At 55.3% G+C, this 16550-nt stretch overlaps 1 protein-coding gene across 1 annotated transcript in view; it reads right to left on the bottom strand.

Annotated features, from left to right (window-relative positions):
* PREX1 (phosphatidylinositol-3,4,5-trisphosphate dependent Rac exchange factor 1) overlaps nt 1–16550 on the bottom strand; it is a 198356-nt gene that overhangs the window by 37971 nt on the left and 143835 nt on the right. The window contains exons 11-15 of the mRNA XM_079946475.1: nt 14333–14433; nt 13692–13795; nt 13449–13498; nt 10760–10835; nt 2833–2905 (exon numbers count right to left, since the gene is read on the bottom strand). Of these exons, the coding sequence (XP_079802601.1) occupies nt 2833–2905; nt 10760–10835; nt 13449–13498; nt 13692–13795; nt 14333–14433 (404 nt within the window). The remainder of the gene's footprint in view (nt 1–2832; nt 2906–10759; nt 10836–13448; nt 13499–13691; nt 13796–14332; nt 14434–16550) is intronic.

Raw genomic sequence — 16550 nt, 5'->3', positions numbered from 1 at the left:
GCACCGTGTTGTGTCTCGTGTCTCGGCTGAAATATGTGGGGAAACATCTGGAATCCCGGAGTCAGGGAGCTCAGCCAGGTGAGAGCCAACCACTCCCAACTTCCAGTGGAGGCCACTGGCCAGGCTTCATGAGATGGGCACAGATCCACGTTCAAATCCCTGCCCGGCCCCTCCCAACTTCTGAGCCTCAGGTTCCTCATCTGTGGGGATAATAACAGCACCAACTTCCCGGGGTGGCTGCGAGGATTAAATGGTGAGCCTCAGTTTCCCTGTATGTGCCCAAGGCACTGGACCGCTGGCCTCTGGGTCCCTCCCCGGGGACACCTCAGAGCCCCGGGAGCTCGGGTCGGACACCACGGGAGGCGCCCCACGGGCCCCGCCCCGCGCCCCACCCTGCACCCTAACCTGCATTCCGCAGCGGCCACAACCCTAGGACCTGGCCCTTTCCTCTTTCAGCCTATTTTTGAGTTCGTGGCAGGAACAAGGGAGCAAGGACCGCGCCCTGCAATTTCTCTCCCTGAGCGACCCTGAGGGTGTTGCTGTTGCCTGGGATCACCCCCACCACAGTGTCCTCAGCTAGCCGCCTTCCCAAAATAGTAGCTGGGGTGGACCCCTAATTACTCTCACCCACAAATGAGAGGCTCTGCCCAGCTGACGGGAGGGGGGGGGATGGAGCTGCGAGGGCCCCCGCAGGGAACAGAGCGGCTTTCGGGAATGACCGAGGCTGCCGGGCTCCCGACCTGCCCCAGAGTGAGTCCCAACCCCACAGAGCCGTGGCCACGCTGAGCTCAGACGGGAAAAAAAAGATGGGGAAACTGAGGCCGGGGAGGAGCAGGGCTTTGCCGGCAGTCCGCCGAGTCAGGCCCAAAACTGGGCCTGCCGGCTACGAGGCAGGGGGCAAATCCGATGACCTGTCACCCCAGGGGCGCCTCTCTCTCCCTGCTGAAGGGAGAGGAAATCCAGCAGCTAGACCAGGGGTAGAAAACTTGTTTTGCTAAATGAAGTTTTACTGGCTCAGAGCCACACCCACTTGCTTACACATCCCCCTGCAGCTGCTTTCAGGCTACACGGGCAGAGCTGGGCTGTGACAGAGACCGCGTGGCCTCCAAGGATGAAGATATTTACTGTCTGACCCTCTGCAGACAGAGTCTGCCAACCCCTGAGCTGGAGCACAGAGCAGACGCTGGGAGGAGGAAGGGCCAGAAGCCTTCCCGAGTCTCAGGCCTCCGCTGCCACCACGTGCATCCAGGCAGCGTGGTCCCTCCTCTGGACTATAACAGCCGCCTTCTCCCTGGCCTCCCTGCTTCCGCCCCCACCCTCACAGACACTCTCCGCAGGCAGCCAGAGGGGACCTGCAGAAGCCCAGCCAGGCACATCCTTCCCCTGCTCAGAAGCCTCCAGGACGCCCAGCTCACTAGAGTAAGAGCCAAAGTCCTCCTCACACACTCACAAGAGTCCAGAAAATGTACTTATTTACTGTCGTGTGATGCGCACACGCGCACACGCGCTTACGGGCACACGAGGGCAAGACTTGCATCCAGCGTGCTCACCCCAGTCCCCAGAGCCTAGCACAGTGCCTGCACGCAGGAGGCGGCCTCTGGAAGACAGCAGGATGAGCAAAGATGGAGGGGAGGGGTGGAATCAGCCACGCAGGGACAGAGCAGCTCCAGGGAGAAAAGCGAATCTGAGCTGGTCCAGGGGGTGAGGAAAGAGAGGAGCCATCCTAGCAGGTGGCCAGGTGACCTCGCTGGGGAGGCACGAATTGAGCAGAAACACCGAAGAAGTGAGCGGGTGAGGCAGGGAGGGAGGGACACCCGGGCGAGAGACACTGCAAGTGACAAGGCCCTGGGGAGTGTTCTGGAAACAGGAGAAAGGCTCCTCAGTGGAGGTTCAAAGTCCACTCGTCCCAAAAGGGTGGGAGCCTCAGGGCTCCCCAAGGGCCACAAGGACAGGCCACAGAGCTCAGTGGTCGACATGTGGCCTGCAACGCCAGCCTGCCTGGGTTCAAATCCCAGCCCCTCCTTGTCAGGTGACCTTGAGCAAGTGTCCCAGCTGCCTGAGCTTCCATTCCTCGTTTACAGACGGGGATGACATTCATACCAACATCAAAGGATCGATCACCCCACGGACGAAACTCATTACTACATGCAGAGTTCTTAGGAGGAGGCCGGGCACGCAGAGTATCACTTCTGTGTTAACTGAAAATGGTGTCAATGGAACCATTTTCTCCCTCCCTCTCCCCAGCTTCCTGCCCCAGGACCATCTCGGACCGTCCGCCTCTCTCCCTCTTAGGTGCTTCTCCCTGTGTGGGGAGGAGTGAGGCACCTGAGGGGCGAGGCCCCCCTGGCCTCTTTTCTCTCACGCTCACAACCCGCCCGTCCTCTGTCCCCACGGACCCCTCTCCTCTCCTCTCCTCTCCTCCCCGGATGCCCGTGGGCCAGGTCCGCGTCGTCCACCCTCACTGCCCACCCTGGGAGGCCACATCCCATGAGGGAGGAAGGGCTTAGGAAGTCCATGGATTTGACCTCACATCCGGTCTGTGTTTTACCAGCCACCTTGGTCCCCACTGGCCACCTGAAGTGATGTCCCCATCAGTGAAGAACGGGGCGGGTGGGGTGGGGAAGGGCAGCACAGGCCCACTTGGCATCCAGCCCGGGCTCACCCACGGGCACGCTGGGCAGCCGCCAGCCCACCACTTGCTCTCTCTGGGCCTCAGTTTCCCCCCGCCATAAAATGCACCAGGGACCAGGGTCCCTGCCAGCTCTTCTGTTCCAGGACAGGACCCCCACCCCACCCCGGGGAGGCTGGGCTGAAGGGGAAGGGGCGGATTACCGTGGTGCATGAAGCCATTGTTACACAGGCCCACACCAAGCGCCACCGCCTCCTCGCGTGTCTGGCAATCGCCCTGGAACAGAACAAGAAGCAGAGGGTGTTAGGTGGACCCGCTGAGCCAAGGGGCTGAGCCAGGCTGGGAAAAAGCCCACCACCACCGGGAATGGAGACTCCGCGAGGGCAGGGATGTGTGTCTGTCTTGTTTCCTGTGGTATCCCCCAACCGTGTCTGTGACTGTTATTAATAAACACCAAACAAGAGAAGCATTTGATTGCATGTTAATTATTTACATGTGAGAAATGCATGGTGCGCCATAAACACCACAAACGAGAAAGGGCGATTTTATGTGGCAGACACTGCTGGCTGTCCAGCAACAACCCTCCCCGGCCCCATCCCGCCCTAGTACTGAAACCCTCACTCTTACAGACAGCAATTCATCTACCTAGACAACCACAGATCCCAGCCTCCTTTACAGCTAGAGGTGGCCAATGAGATACAAGCAGAAACCACTGATAGGGAGCTCTGGCAAAACACTCTTTGTCCCCGGTCCTTCCTTTCTCTTCCTCCTGCCTGAAACAAAGGTGCGATGGCTGGAGCTCCTGCAGTCACCCTAGAGCACAATGTGACCTCAAAAATAGAAACATACTAAGGATGGCAGAGCAAAAAGAAAGAGCAGGGGTGGTCTTCAAAGATATCATGAGATTGTACTAGCAACTCTGGGCCACCAACCTCCGGGCTTCTCTCATACCAGAGAAAAATAAACCCCTAATTTGTTTCAGCCTCTGTAGTTGGCTCTCTGATACTAGAAATCAAGTTCAACTCCTAACTGACCTGGCTGCTCCCTGAGCAGAGGAACCCAAGGTCAGGGAACAGCTGGTGCCAATTCTCCCCGAGAGTGTGCCCTGGAGACGGTGCCCCTCCGCGCCTGCTCCCGAGAAGCTGGGAGTCTCCTGGTGCCAGCTCCTCCTAGGACCTGGCTCCTGGGTCTCCCCCTGACTCTGTGGGTGCTCTGTGGACTTCTCAATAAGTCACCTTCTCTTTTTTACTTTCCTTAAGTTAGCCAGATACTGTTTCTGTTTCTTGCAACCCAAATCATCTCAGTATATCCAGGCAAAGTATGTGAGTTGTGTGTGTACGTAGGGGAAGTGACAGGCCAAGGAAACAGCACGGACAGAGGTCCAGAGGTGGACAAAGCTTAGAGTACAGAAAATAACATGGCCGGCGAAAGCAGGGTGAGTGAGAAGGTCGGCTCTAAGGAAAAGGCCTTTGATCTATTGTGTTCCCTGCTGAATCCTAAGTGCTTAGAACAGAGCCTGGCATGCAGTAGGTGCTCAGTACATACTTGCTGATTGAATAACGACATTGTCAGCAGGGACTAACTCAGGCATTAGTCTGTAGCCAGGTCAATGAGCTTCGCTCCGCTCAGCCAGCCTCTCGTTTAAAATACTGCCCAAGTGAGAAGTTATTCCAAGAGGCACTGGCCCGACAGAGCCAGGCCAGAGGCCTCCACTGTTGGTGTATCCCCCCAGGCCCCTGCCAGCAGCGGAGGGGCCCGGGAGGGAATTCCTCAGCTACAGCAGAAATGAATTCAGAGCTGCAGGCCCCAGCCTGCCAAGGCCCCAGAGCAGAGCCTGGGGGAGCCACTGGCCTCAGCTGCTCTAGCTGCCCCAGGCTGACTCAGAGATGACAAATCTGTCCTGCGGGACCGCGGGCCAGTGGCTGGAGAGCCAGCACGCTCACAGCCCCGCCAGCAGGGCGGCCATCCATGCAAGAGGCCACATCCGGAGCAGCCGCCCCCAGCTGTGAGGGGCCCAGGAGGCGGGCAGGCCCAGCCCTGCAGCCCAGGGGGCCCGGGCAGGCGTCTGGAGCCCACCTAGCTTTCCGAAGCTCTCACAACCTGGGCTCCCAGCCCATCCCAGCCCGTCCCGGCCTCTCTTCTCTCCAAAGGGCCCTGGGGTGACCCATGGGGTGGCTCCCAAAGTGAGAACAGCACAGGGATTCTCTGGTCAAGAGTGAAATATGCCAACGCGGGATGTGTCCACCGCCTGAAAAGCAAGCCCCCACCCCACATGCTGCCAGCCGTGGGGAAACCGGAAGTCATCCAGTCCCCATTTCCTCCCCTCCCAGAGGAAGGCACAGGCACACACAGCCCTGTGCAGTCAACTTCCGCAGCACACTTCCCCTTCATCCCCCACTCGCCCACCAGCCCCCCTCACCGCGGGCTCCATCCACGACGGCCTCCTTGCTGCTCCTTCCACACACGACATGAGACCCCACCTCAGGGCCTTTGCACCTACTCCTTCCTCCCCCTGGAATGCCCTGCCCTGGCTTTTCAGGTCTCAGTGCCCATGTCAGCTCCTCCTAACTACCTAGATGGTCAACCCAGAGGCAATCGCTCTTATTAACCCCATTTGACAGATGAAGAAATTGAGGCACAGACAGGCTTGGCACTTGCCCAAGTTTACAGCATGAGAGTGGAATCCTTTTACAGCCGGACCTTCCCTCCAAGTTACAAATAGGGAAAATGAGGCTCCAGGAGGGGAGGAGAGTTACCCAGCGTTATGGCCAGGGCTCCTGCCCTGTCCTTGTTTATCCTTTGTTGCCTCTGCTAGTGCCTTGAGCCGCCGGCCTGGCCCTCTGCCCGCTCACCCACCCCAGCCTTGCCGCCCCACCCCAGATGCTAGAAACCCCGCCGCCGTCAGCACTGCCATCTGCCTGAGCATGGAGGTCAGCGTAGCGGGCGCTCAGGGCACACTTCTGTGGAGCCAGAACAGGAGCCGGCAGATACGAGCCGTCCCGCACCTGGCTCCTGGCCTGTCCCTGCTCTCTCCTGCCCCAGCCCACTGATCCCCGACCTCCTTTTGATGGCCACAGCCTAGGGCATCCTGGAGTCCCGGCAGCACAGACCAAAAAACCATGAGCAAAGAGGTGAGGAGAGCAAACCCTGGAGCTGGATCTCCCGGGTTCAAACCCCTGTTTGGCCAACCGTGACCGTGGGGAATTCCTTAACCTCTCTGACTTTCATTTCCTCATTTGTACTTTTTATCCCCAGATTTGCCCTTGACTTTCCAAGGCCTCTGCCACCTCTCAGTGGTATTCCCCACTCAGACTCCACAGTACAAGCTATAATCAATACAGAGGATTATTATTACAATTTCTATTATTATTGACTACCAAGGCGTCATGAAGGCCCCCCACCACACACAATCTTATAGGAGTACCTCGTTTCTGTGTATCCTGAGGCAAGTTACATAATCTGAGCCTCAGTTTCCTCATCAGTACGATGGGGACAACAACTGTTTTCTGAAGATTAAATGAGATAATACACACAGAAGATCAGAAGTGATACAGTACATAGCTTGTCAATCAAATGATTAATACCCTCCTTATCCTCTGAGCTAAAAGAACTCTCGTTCATCTGAGTAGTTTGTAGGGAGCCCTTCCCCCAGCCTCAAGGGATGAATTCTGAGGAATTCTAAGGCACTCTCAGCAATCCTTATTGTTTCCCCCAGGGAGTGGTTTAGGGGTACATGAGGGACCCACCTGGCCATGAGACCGAAGGGGAAGACCACTGGGCAAGGGAGGGGACTGGGGGAAGTTTCCTCTCCTAATAAACATAGTGAGAAAGCTCTTTCCAACTGCCCCTGCTGCCTGCCTTTGGCCATAGGTCTACATAGATGTGATACCTGGAGCTGTGGCAGCTGTCTTATGACAATGAGGCAGCTGGCAAGATGGCAGAACAAAAAGATGGAAAGAGCATGGGTATAAATGGCATTGTTGAGCTCTAGGACCATGAACTCTGGACGCCTAGTTATATGAGCAAAAAATGTCTTTCCTGTATAATTTAGATTTCCTATTGTGTGAGAGAAAAATGTCTTGACTGTGTAAGTCAGGTTTCCTACTATGTGCGGCCAAAAGTATTTCTAGCTGATCTAAGGGGTTTCAATCAACATTTTGTTTCAAGGAGCAGAATGACCTAGAGTTAGAAATGAACATGTGTTCAAAGCAAAATAACCCTGCTGAACTACACAATTATATGTTTTCTTCTTGACTTGCCTGCTAAAGTGCAGGTGGGGATGACTCTTGAAATCAAGACCTGCTGTAAGCAGTCTTCAAGGCCACATCCTCATCACCAACCTCTCCCCCACAGAGAGACCCACACGCACACCGTCCCCCCCTTTCCCTGACCCGGAGCCAGATGCCAGCTGTCGTTCGGTCAATCGCGTGGAAGCCATCCTATGTCAACTCCAATTAGCTTCCCTGTGTTCCCAGACCAGGCCAAGCCATGCGAGGCCTGCTGAAGTGGACAGAGGGTCAGCTGCAACCTTCACTCCACCGTCCGTCCCCTGCCTCCACTGTGACTGTATGCTGGGAGATGGCGGCAGGGGGCGGGGAGGGGGGTCCTCTGGACCAACTGACAATGACTCGGGCTACTCCACGGGGCCTTCGGCCAGGATCACAGCTAATCTGACAGCACGGGCCACAAGCAGGCCCCTGCCGTGCCCAACACCGATCATAAAGAGAAACCAACAGAGGCCGCTGCTCTGGCTGGTTCTCCTCCTTGCCGGGGTGCTCCAGGGCGCACTCTTGAGCCTCCCAGCTCAGCCAAGGGCCTTGCGGTCATTCAGGACTCCTGTGTCTCTCACCACTGCCGCCCGCTCCGTCCATTCAACAGCAGGCTCTGTTAGGTCTCCCTTCAAAGAATCCCAGACCTGACCACTCTTGTTCCCTCCCCCGCGGCCACCCGGTTCTCAGCCACCACGCTCCCCACCTGCAGCTCTGAAGCCGCCTCCTCACTGGTCCCCCGACAGCCCGAGCACCTTATCCCACCGAAGTCGGCTGCTGTCCCACCTGTGCTCAGACCCCTGCAGTGGCCCAAATCCTCCCAAGAGCTCACAAGGCCCCTTGGGGCTGGCTGCCCACCAGCTTCCCCATCACCCCCCCTCTCGCTCACGCCATTCCAGCCACACTGGCCTCTCCCCACCCCCAGACCCTCCAAGCTCACCCCACTCAGAGCCTCCGAGCTGCTGTCTGCTCAGAGAAAGCTCCGGCCCCAGACGGCCCCCTGGCTCGTTCCCCACCTCCCTCCGGTCTCTATTCAAAGGTCCCTGCTCAAAACACCACCTTCTCTGCCGCCTGTGAACAACCACATCCCCACCCACCCACGTGAAAGGTCGACTCCCGCCCGTAGCTCCCCCCGAGCTGGCACCCAGCACCAGCTAACAAAGTGTTTTACTACTTTTCCTTGTTTATTAAATGCCTCTCCTACCCCTCACCAGAATTTAACGTCCATGAGGGCAGAAGCGTTGTCTGTCTTGTCCACTGCTGTCCCCCCAGAACCCAAAACAGTGCCTTATACACAGCAGGTGTTAGGAGGAAAAAAGGGATGAGCCCATGAGCCCTCTTGTCGGATTTTTCTACACTCTCTTCTGCCCCTCATTGTAAATACCACCCAGGAGCTGACAAGGAACAGAGTATCTGCAGTAGAGATGCCTCCTGAGCAGCAGGTGTGCAAAGCCTGCCCCTCCCCCGCCCACCTCCTCCACTCCACTAGGGAGTACAGTGGGCACCCCAAAGGCAGCGCCTTTCCACGGCCAAGGAGAATGCTCAACTTCTCCCCCCCCCCCACCGCCTTCCCATCACTGTGAACGAAGGGAAAACCCATCGCGCCAAAACCCCAGGACCTATCCGTTGACCCCTTCCCAGCCCCAGAGCGGTGCATCCTGTGATTCCATCTCCAGATATTTCCCAGGTTCACTGACTTCTCATCAGCTCGGTAACCCACCCCACTCCCAGCTCAGGCCTGGGATTCGCCACTTAAGGCAAAGTCCACATCGCACCTTGAAACCAACAGTCAGCCGTGGAGCTCAGGAAACATGAGGCCACAAAGGTCCAAGGCGGGGAGAAGCAGCGTTTCCGAGAGCCCTACACCCCGGCATGCCTGGGGTCTGAACGAAGAACCTAAACCACAAGATAAATCACCCCTCCCCTGTCACAGCCCACTCAGAGGATGGGAGCCCAAACAGACTGCCCCTCGGCTCTCCCCAGCCGTCTGTTCCTGCACCCCCAAGTCCCTCTGTAATTTCTTCAGCCTTCCTTCCTCACTGCGTGGAATTTTGAGGCACCCTGAATCCTTTGGGAAGGAAATGAGGAATTATTATAATAACAGTTCCATTTACTAAGCAATTACTCTGTGCCAGGCACTGTTCTAATAAGCACTTTAGATGATTAACTCACTGAATCCTCAAAATAATCTAAAGGGGAAGGTATTGTTTTGAGCTTCATTTTACTGGTGTGGAAACTGAGGCACAGAGAGGTTAAGCGGCTTGTCCAAGATCACTCAGCTGAGAAGTGGCAGTGCTGAGATTTGAACCCAGGTCTGCCTGTCTATAAATAAAGCACATGCTCTGAGCTGGCTTCAGGGGATCCTAAGGAGGGGGCAGTGTGCGGTGTAGTGCAATGGTTAGCACCTCTGTGCTTCCCAGCTGTGCAAATCTGAATTCAAATCCAAGGTCATTTTAAGACCTCCCAAGTCTTAGGGCCCCACATCATAGCAAACATTAAAATGCACACACATCCTACATTAAATACGTTTTGGGGGCTTGAAAATTTTTTTTCAAGAATTTTTCTAAACTTGATTTTGAAGTTATTTGACACCAAGAAGCACTTACTTTACATAGATTGGCTATGATTTCTAGGCAATCATCAGGAATTTGTTCGACATGAGAAAATCCAGGCAACAAATTGTGTTTGAATGGAATGAAGTTTCTATGAATGCTAAACTTAACAATTAATAAGGCTGCCATAAAGCTGCACTCTATGAAAGTTTAAACATTTAGATTTCACAGTTGTCTTCTTGTCTTTGGAGACATTACGTTCTTCTTATAGACTATGAATGAACATTCTTGCAGGTTCCCTGAAAAGTTTGCAGAAATGAGGCCTAAGTACGTACGATGCACCCATCCGATTCCCAGCTTTACTGCTGCCAGGCTGTGTGCCCTTGAACCAGGCACTTGGCCTCTCTGGGCCCCAGTTCCCTGTCTGGAAATGGGTTGGAGGACTCAATGAGATACTGCACAAAGTCCAGACAGGGCCTGGCCCAGAGTAAGTGCCCTGCAAACAGAAGCCATAAGGTATAAGAGGCAGGTAGGTAAGAGTGTCCACGGCACCTCGATGGAACAAATCACCTTTGGGAAGTTGCAGCAAAATCAGCACAGAGATTTTTCCAAGACTCTGCCCGGCCCCCACTCACTGGGAACCTAAGATAAGGGAATAGCTTGGCAAGCCCTATATGGAGGCTCTGTGGCAGGATGAGACCAACTTGTCCCAGTTTGCCCGGGACCGTCCTACTTTTAAAAAGGAAAGCCTCAAGGTGGCAGCCACCCAAGTGTCCCTTAACTGATAGATAAATAAAATGTGCTTTATCCTCAAAAGAGAATATTATTCAGCCTTTAAAAGGCAGGAAATTCTGATACAGACTACAACGTGGATGAACCCTGAAGACCTTATACTGAGTGAAACAAGCCAGACACAGAAGTACAAACACTGCATGATTCCACCTGCACAGGGCACCTACAGCCGGCCAACTCAGAGAGAGAAAGTGGAAGGACGGCTGCCAGGGGCCGGGGGGAGGGAGGAATGGGAAGTTACTATTTAATGGGGACAGAGTTTCAGTTCTGCAAGATGGAAAGAGCTCTGGAAGTGCATGGGGGTGATGGCTGTGTAATAATGGAAGTGGACTTAGGGCTACTGGACTGTATACTTAAAATTGGTTAAGATGATCAATGTTATATTATGTGTATTTTACCACAATTTAAAAAATAATTTAAAAAAAATTTTTTTAAACCTCAAAGGCCAACATCCTGGTTAGCCCCTCAGGCCTGGGCAGAGGGGACGACGGGTCACATTTGCTCGGCGGGGCTCTCACCTGGGCCAGCAGCCAGTCCACCAGCTTGCTCCCGGGCAGCACCGACTTGTACGTCTTCAGGTGGTAATCGCGGTCCCTGTGGAGAGGAAGCAGGCCATGAGCAGATCAGGGAGGAGGGAGGGGAAATAGTCCCAATGTCCCTACTCAAAGAGCTCGGGGTCCGAGGATCCCCGCCCCTAGCCACGGGTCAGAGGCAGGGGGGCTGGGGAGAGCAGCAGGCAGGGAGTCCAGCCCTGACTCCACACCTCACAGTGTCACTGAGGGCAGGTCTGTCCCAACCCAGGACCCCATCCTCACCAACAGCATCAAGGGGCAGGAGTAGGTGGCTCTAAGGCTCTGGAAGCTTCCCCAGTCTGCGGTTCTCAAGCAGGGATGGCTATGCCCCCCAAGGAACACCTGGCCGTGTCTAGTGACATTTTTGGCTGCCATGACCTGGCTGGGGGGCGGAGTGCAGAGGTACTACCAGCAACCAGCAGATAGACATCAGGATGCTGTTAAACATTCAAAACTGCCCAGAACAGCCCCCAAACAATTATCCAGACCAAAACGTCAAAAACGCTGAGCCTACGGAACCCTGATTTACTCTGAGTAATGAGAAAAACTTCCAATTCTTTCCTTTTGTTTTGCTGTTAACATTCGTGTGTCTAAAGGTAACAAAACAATACCGACATGGAAATGCTTCTCCGTGGGCTGGTGTGGGCAGTCAGGACAGAGCAGAAGGCAGGGGGCTGTCAGGGTCCTGGTTCTTTGCTTTGACCTGTTGTAGCAACTCATTCCTGCCAAGTCTTGGTACAAAGGGTTGTGCGGACCTTGCCGCCAAACTGCAACAATCTCTCAGCCTTTGAAGCTGACGAGAGTGAGTTTCTGCGGCCGGGCCCTGTCGGGGCTGAGAAAGGCCGGTTGGGGAGCCCCTGTCGGGGCTGAGAAAGGCCGGTTGGGGAGCCCCTGTCAGGGCTGAGAAAGGCCGGTTGGGGAGCCCCTGTCGGGGCTGAGAAAGGCCGGTTGGGGAGCCCCTGTCGGGGCTGAGAAAGACCAGTTGGGGAGCCCCTATCGGGGCTAAGAAAGGCCGGTTGGGGAGCCCCTGTCGGGGCTGAGAAAGGCCGGTTGGGGAGGCCCTGTCGGGGCTGAGAAAGGCCGGTTGGGGAGCCCCTGTCGGGGCTGAGAAAGGCCGGTTGGGGAGCCCCTGTCAGGGCTGAGAAAGGCCAGTTGGGGAGCCCCTGTCGGGGCTGAGAAAGACCAGTTGGGGAGCCCCTATCGGGGCTGAGAAAGGCCAGTTGGGGAGCCCCTATCGGGGCTGAGAAAGGCCGGTTGGGGAGTTCTTCTCAGGCTTTCAGGAACTGAGGAGCCCAGCAGGTCACGTGCGCGGTAACTGGGGACCCGCTGCCAGCCCAGCCACTTCCTCCTCTAGGGGCCGATAGAGAGGCCTCTCCTGCAAGGGCCAAGGCTGGACCCGGGCGGCCCCGCCTGCCTCCTGGGCCTGCACAAAGGCAGCAGGGGAGGAGCCAGCGGGGCAGGTCTGGAGGTGAAAGGGGCTCCCTGGGCCTGGCCTCCAGCGAATGCTGGGAAAAGACTCTTCCTCTCTGCTCCTGAGAGGTGACAAGAGCTGTCAAGACAGAGGGCAGAGGTCTCTGTAGCTGGTAAGGACCAGGTCACCCCCCCGTGCCTTCGTCCACAGCCACAAGCTCCACAGTAAAGACAACCACCAATCACTGGCACTGACAGAGCCTTCACTGTGTGCCAGGCGCCAGTCAAATTTAATCTTCAAGATCAGCCAAGGGGTGTGAGCTATTCTTATGCCCATTTCACAGATGCAGAAACAGAGGCAAAAGAAGTTAATTACCTTTCAACAATCACTCAACAAACATTTACTGAGGGCTCCTTTGCCCTGGACTGCGTTCTCCAGTACATGGCGGTTTTTCAACCAATTAATGTTAAATCAGAGTTAAGATTACACTCTTCAGTCTCAAGAGTGTGAAACCCACGTGTGACTAGCGGCTACTGCGTTGGACAGCACAGGCACAGAGCATCTCTATCAGTGCGGGAAGTTCTACTGGCCAGCACCGCTCCAGGTGTTGTCAAGGGTCTGGGGACACAGCAGTGAGCAAATTCCCTGCCCTTGGTGAGTGTACAATTCCCTGGGGTACAGACAGTATACAGACTAAGAAATAAATATACAGTATGTCAGCTACTGACAAGCTTCAAGAAGAAAACCAAAGTGAAGTAAGGAGGGTAGCGTGTTCCAGATGGTGATGTTTTACACACATGGTCAGGGAGGGGCCCTCTGAATTGGAGACATTTGAAGTAAGGAAGGAGATATGCAGATATGTAGGGGAAGAACACCCCAGGCAGAGGAAACAGCAAGTGCAAAGGCCCTGAGGTGTATCCTATTATTATCGCCATTCCACAGAGGGAAAAGTTGAGGCCCCAGCAGGTTAAATAACTGCCCAAGAGCATACAGCCGCTGACTAGCAGGCTGAGATCCAGAACTAACACCCTTCACCACCACACTGCAGTGTTTCCCACAAATTTACTCACTTGACCCTCATGACAAACCTACAGGGTAGGTACAGTTATTAGCCCCATTTGATGGAGAAGGAGACTGAGGCTCAGACAGGTTAAGTTATTGGCCCAAGGCCACACAGCTGAGAAGAGACAGAGGTGAAACTGAAGCCTGGAGAGAGTAACTTACTTGATCACAGGGGTGTAGAGGCTGTGAAGACGGCAGTAAAGCCTCACACCCTGAAAGAGAAAAAACGGGAGTCTGTGATCAGGCCACATCCTTCAGGGGCCTCCAAATCCAGGCTGCTGGGAGAGAGGGTGGGGGGAGAGGGGAGACTGGTGAGGGCAGTGGAGAACAGGTCACTGGGGCAGAGGCCTGCTCTGCGGTGACTGTGGGGTCAAGGTCATGGGGTCAGGGTGGAGGGGTTCCCACCTTGGACATGATGTCCTCCAGTTCACTCCGGGCCTTGTAGGTGCCGTCGTCGTAGCGGAAGCGGTACATCACCTGCTCGTTCTTGAACTGGTGCTTGTCAGAGACTGGAGGGACCCCAGGGCTGGTGAGGCTGGGCGCCCCCTCGGCCCCTCCTGACCCACGCCCACCATCCTCACTCTCCACTAGGCCAGGCTCCATGCCAAGCACACTTTCTCCAAAGCCCCTGCCCACACTCCAGGTCCTCCGGCTACGTGCAGGGCCCGCTGAGACCCACAGCTGGGGGCTGGGGCATCTGCCGGTCTCATGAGAGGCCCAGAAATGCCCGCTCCAGTCTGCCCTGAGGCCCACCTGCCCAGCATCTCCCTGGAGCTAGATCACGAAGCAGGCTGGGGTGTGAGACCCCACCGTCAAGATTTATGAACCCATCTCTACACAATGGCCCCGAGTCGCCCCTAGCGCTTCCCTGTCTCACTCTCCACTTTGGATCCATTAGCTGATCCTGTAGGCTCTTCCTTCAAACCATGAGGGAATAGCTGGCCACAGAGAAGTGTAGAAATGGCCTCTGGGTTAGTGGAAGCACAGCACTGTTGAGCTCTGACCTGGTCCTACTGTTCGGCCCCCCAGGCCTAGCCTGCACTCACCATGGTGGATGATACCGTTCTCCAGCAAGGCTTGGCCCAGGTTCACGCCTTCTTCCGTCTTGCTGATTTCGCCAATTTCCAGGAGCCAGGCAACAAACTCACTGCCAGGAACATGACATGCGGTTGAGAGGACCTCCCCAGTCCTGAGGCCACAGGGGCCAGCACTGAACTGGCCTGGCCCCCCGACTCCCAGGAGTGACAGCCAGAACTGCCCACAGGAAAGCAGAGCTTAGGACACCACAGGCCTGGGGGTCGTGCTGAGGCCAGATGCTTTTCCCCAAGACCAATGGCAGAGAGGTGGGTGTGAGCAGACCCAGGCCCCGCCTCAGGCTCACTGGATGGATGGATGGATGGATGGATGGATGGATGGACGGGAGGATGGATGAGAGAGACAGAGAGAGGGGATGGACACATGAGTGGATAAATGAATGAAAAGTGAGCAGATGACTGGATGATCTGACAGGCAGATAAATGACTAGGTGGCTGGGAAAATTAGTGGGTAGGTGGGTGGGGAGGGCAACAGATGGGTGGGTGATAAGTGGAGAGATTACTGGGTAGATGAGTGGGGAGATGGATGATGGCTGGCTGGCTGGATGAACAGACAGAGGGAATGAAGAAACCAATAAGCAGGAAGAAATAAGGACCCAGAAAGATGATTGTGGAGAGTCAGAAGAGCTAAGGGTGATCAAGTCATCTCATTCTCCCACTTAAAACCCTCCGGTGGGCTTCCTGGTTACTCTCAGAAAAACATCCAAACTCTGCCCACATGATGGCAAGGCCCTGACACGATGAACTGCCCCTTCCTCATCTCCTATACCTTTCACTTATTCTGCTTTAGTCTCACCCACCATCTTCCCCTGCTTAAAAAAAAACTGCCAGACTCCTGCCTGCCTCAGGGCCTTTGCACTTGCTGTTCCCACTGCCTAGAAACACCCTTCCCCAGCTCTTCACACAGCCTTTCTCTTTCATCTTTAGGTCTCAGCTCAAATATCACCTCCTCGGAGAAGTCTTCCCTGACCACCTCATCAAGACACCCCACACCCACACAAACCATCCCCATCTTTCCGTTTTACTTCCTTTTTAGCACTTATCACTGGATTTGTATTATACTATTTACAGATTTATTTATGTGTTTATCAACCATCTCCCTGAACCAGAATGCCACCTCCATGCTGATGGGGAGCTCTGTCTGATTCACAACTCTACACCCGCCGCACCTGGAAGATGGTCCAAAGCACAGCAAGGCTCAATAATCTTTTGAACAAATAAAGGAATGAACCGTCAAACAAGAAGGAATGTTCTGGGGTAAGCAGGAAGGTCTCAGTAAGAAAGAAGTGCTCAAAAGCCCAGAGGAAATGAGGCAAATCCAACGTGACTACCCAGAGGGGCAGAGGCTCAGTGAGAGCCCAGGTCCTGGTTCTCGGAGGAGAGTTTGGGCTCCATGCAGCGCTCCACCCACTGGAAGTCAGCAGGCCAGGGGAGAGCTGGGGATGTGGTCATTCTGTTCTCAATGAAAGCGGGTGGCAGCTGGCCAGAGTGGGGAGCTTATCAAAACCAGCTGTCCTGCCTCCAATTACAGGGCCAGAGGGGGGCAGGGCTATTTTTAGCTTTGCAGTGTTTGGCTAGCAAAGACCTGCCCTGTGTGTAGGTAGCAGTGTGTGCCGAGGCATTCAGGGAACCCCAGTGAGAGCCGGGGGTGGGGGGCGTAGAAGAAATGGATCTATTCTGTGGAGCGGGAGCCCCGAGTGGGGGAGAGATGGTCCTGGCCTCCCCCAGGTCTCTTCTTGAAGTCCCAAAAATCAGAGGCAGAAAGAAAGCTGCCGGCAGCTGGGGGAGGTGAACAGATATTGAGTGCCCACTCTCGGAAGCTGGAGACTCGGCCTCTGGCTGCCCACCAGCTGTCCCATCGGGGGCCACCTCTGGCACGGACCGGCAGCCCTGTGGGGGGTCCCAACAGGGACCACAGCAGGTCCCAAAAGGGGGACAGGAAGTTGCCCACAGCAGCTGCAAGGGCAGAAAAATGCAGCCCAGAGGACAGCAACTGTGACCCAGGTTTCTGCCCTGAGCTGAGTCTTGAGCCTTTTTGAGGATCAACTTACTGGGCAAATTTGGGCAAACTGCTGTCCCTCTCTGGGCCTCAGCCGGGTCCATCTGGCAAGGGGTTCATTCAGGGGTCTTCCGGATTTAGTCGGTAACTTTCAAATCATGTTGAGTCCTA

Source organism: Stenella coeruleoalba (assembly GCF_951394435.1).
Source record: "Stenella coeruleoalba genome assembly, chromosome: 15".
NCBI classification, from domain to species: domain Eukaryota; kingdom Metazoa; phylum Chordata; class Mammalia; order Artiodactyla; family Delphinidae; genus Stenella; species Stenella coeruleoalba.
This window is presented reverse-complemented; position numbering and strand designations above follow the sequence as displayed.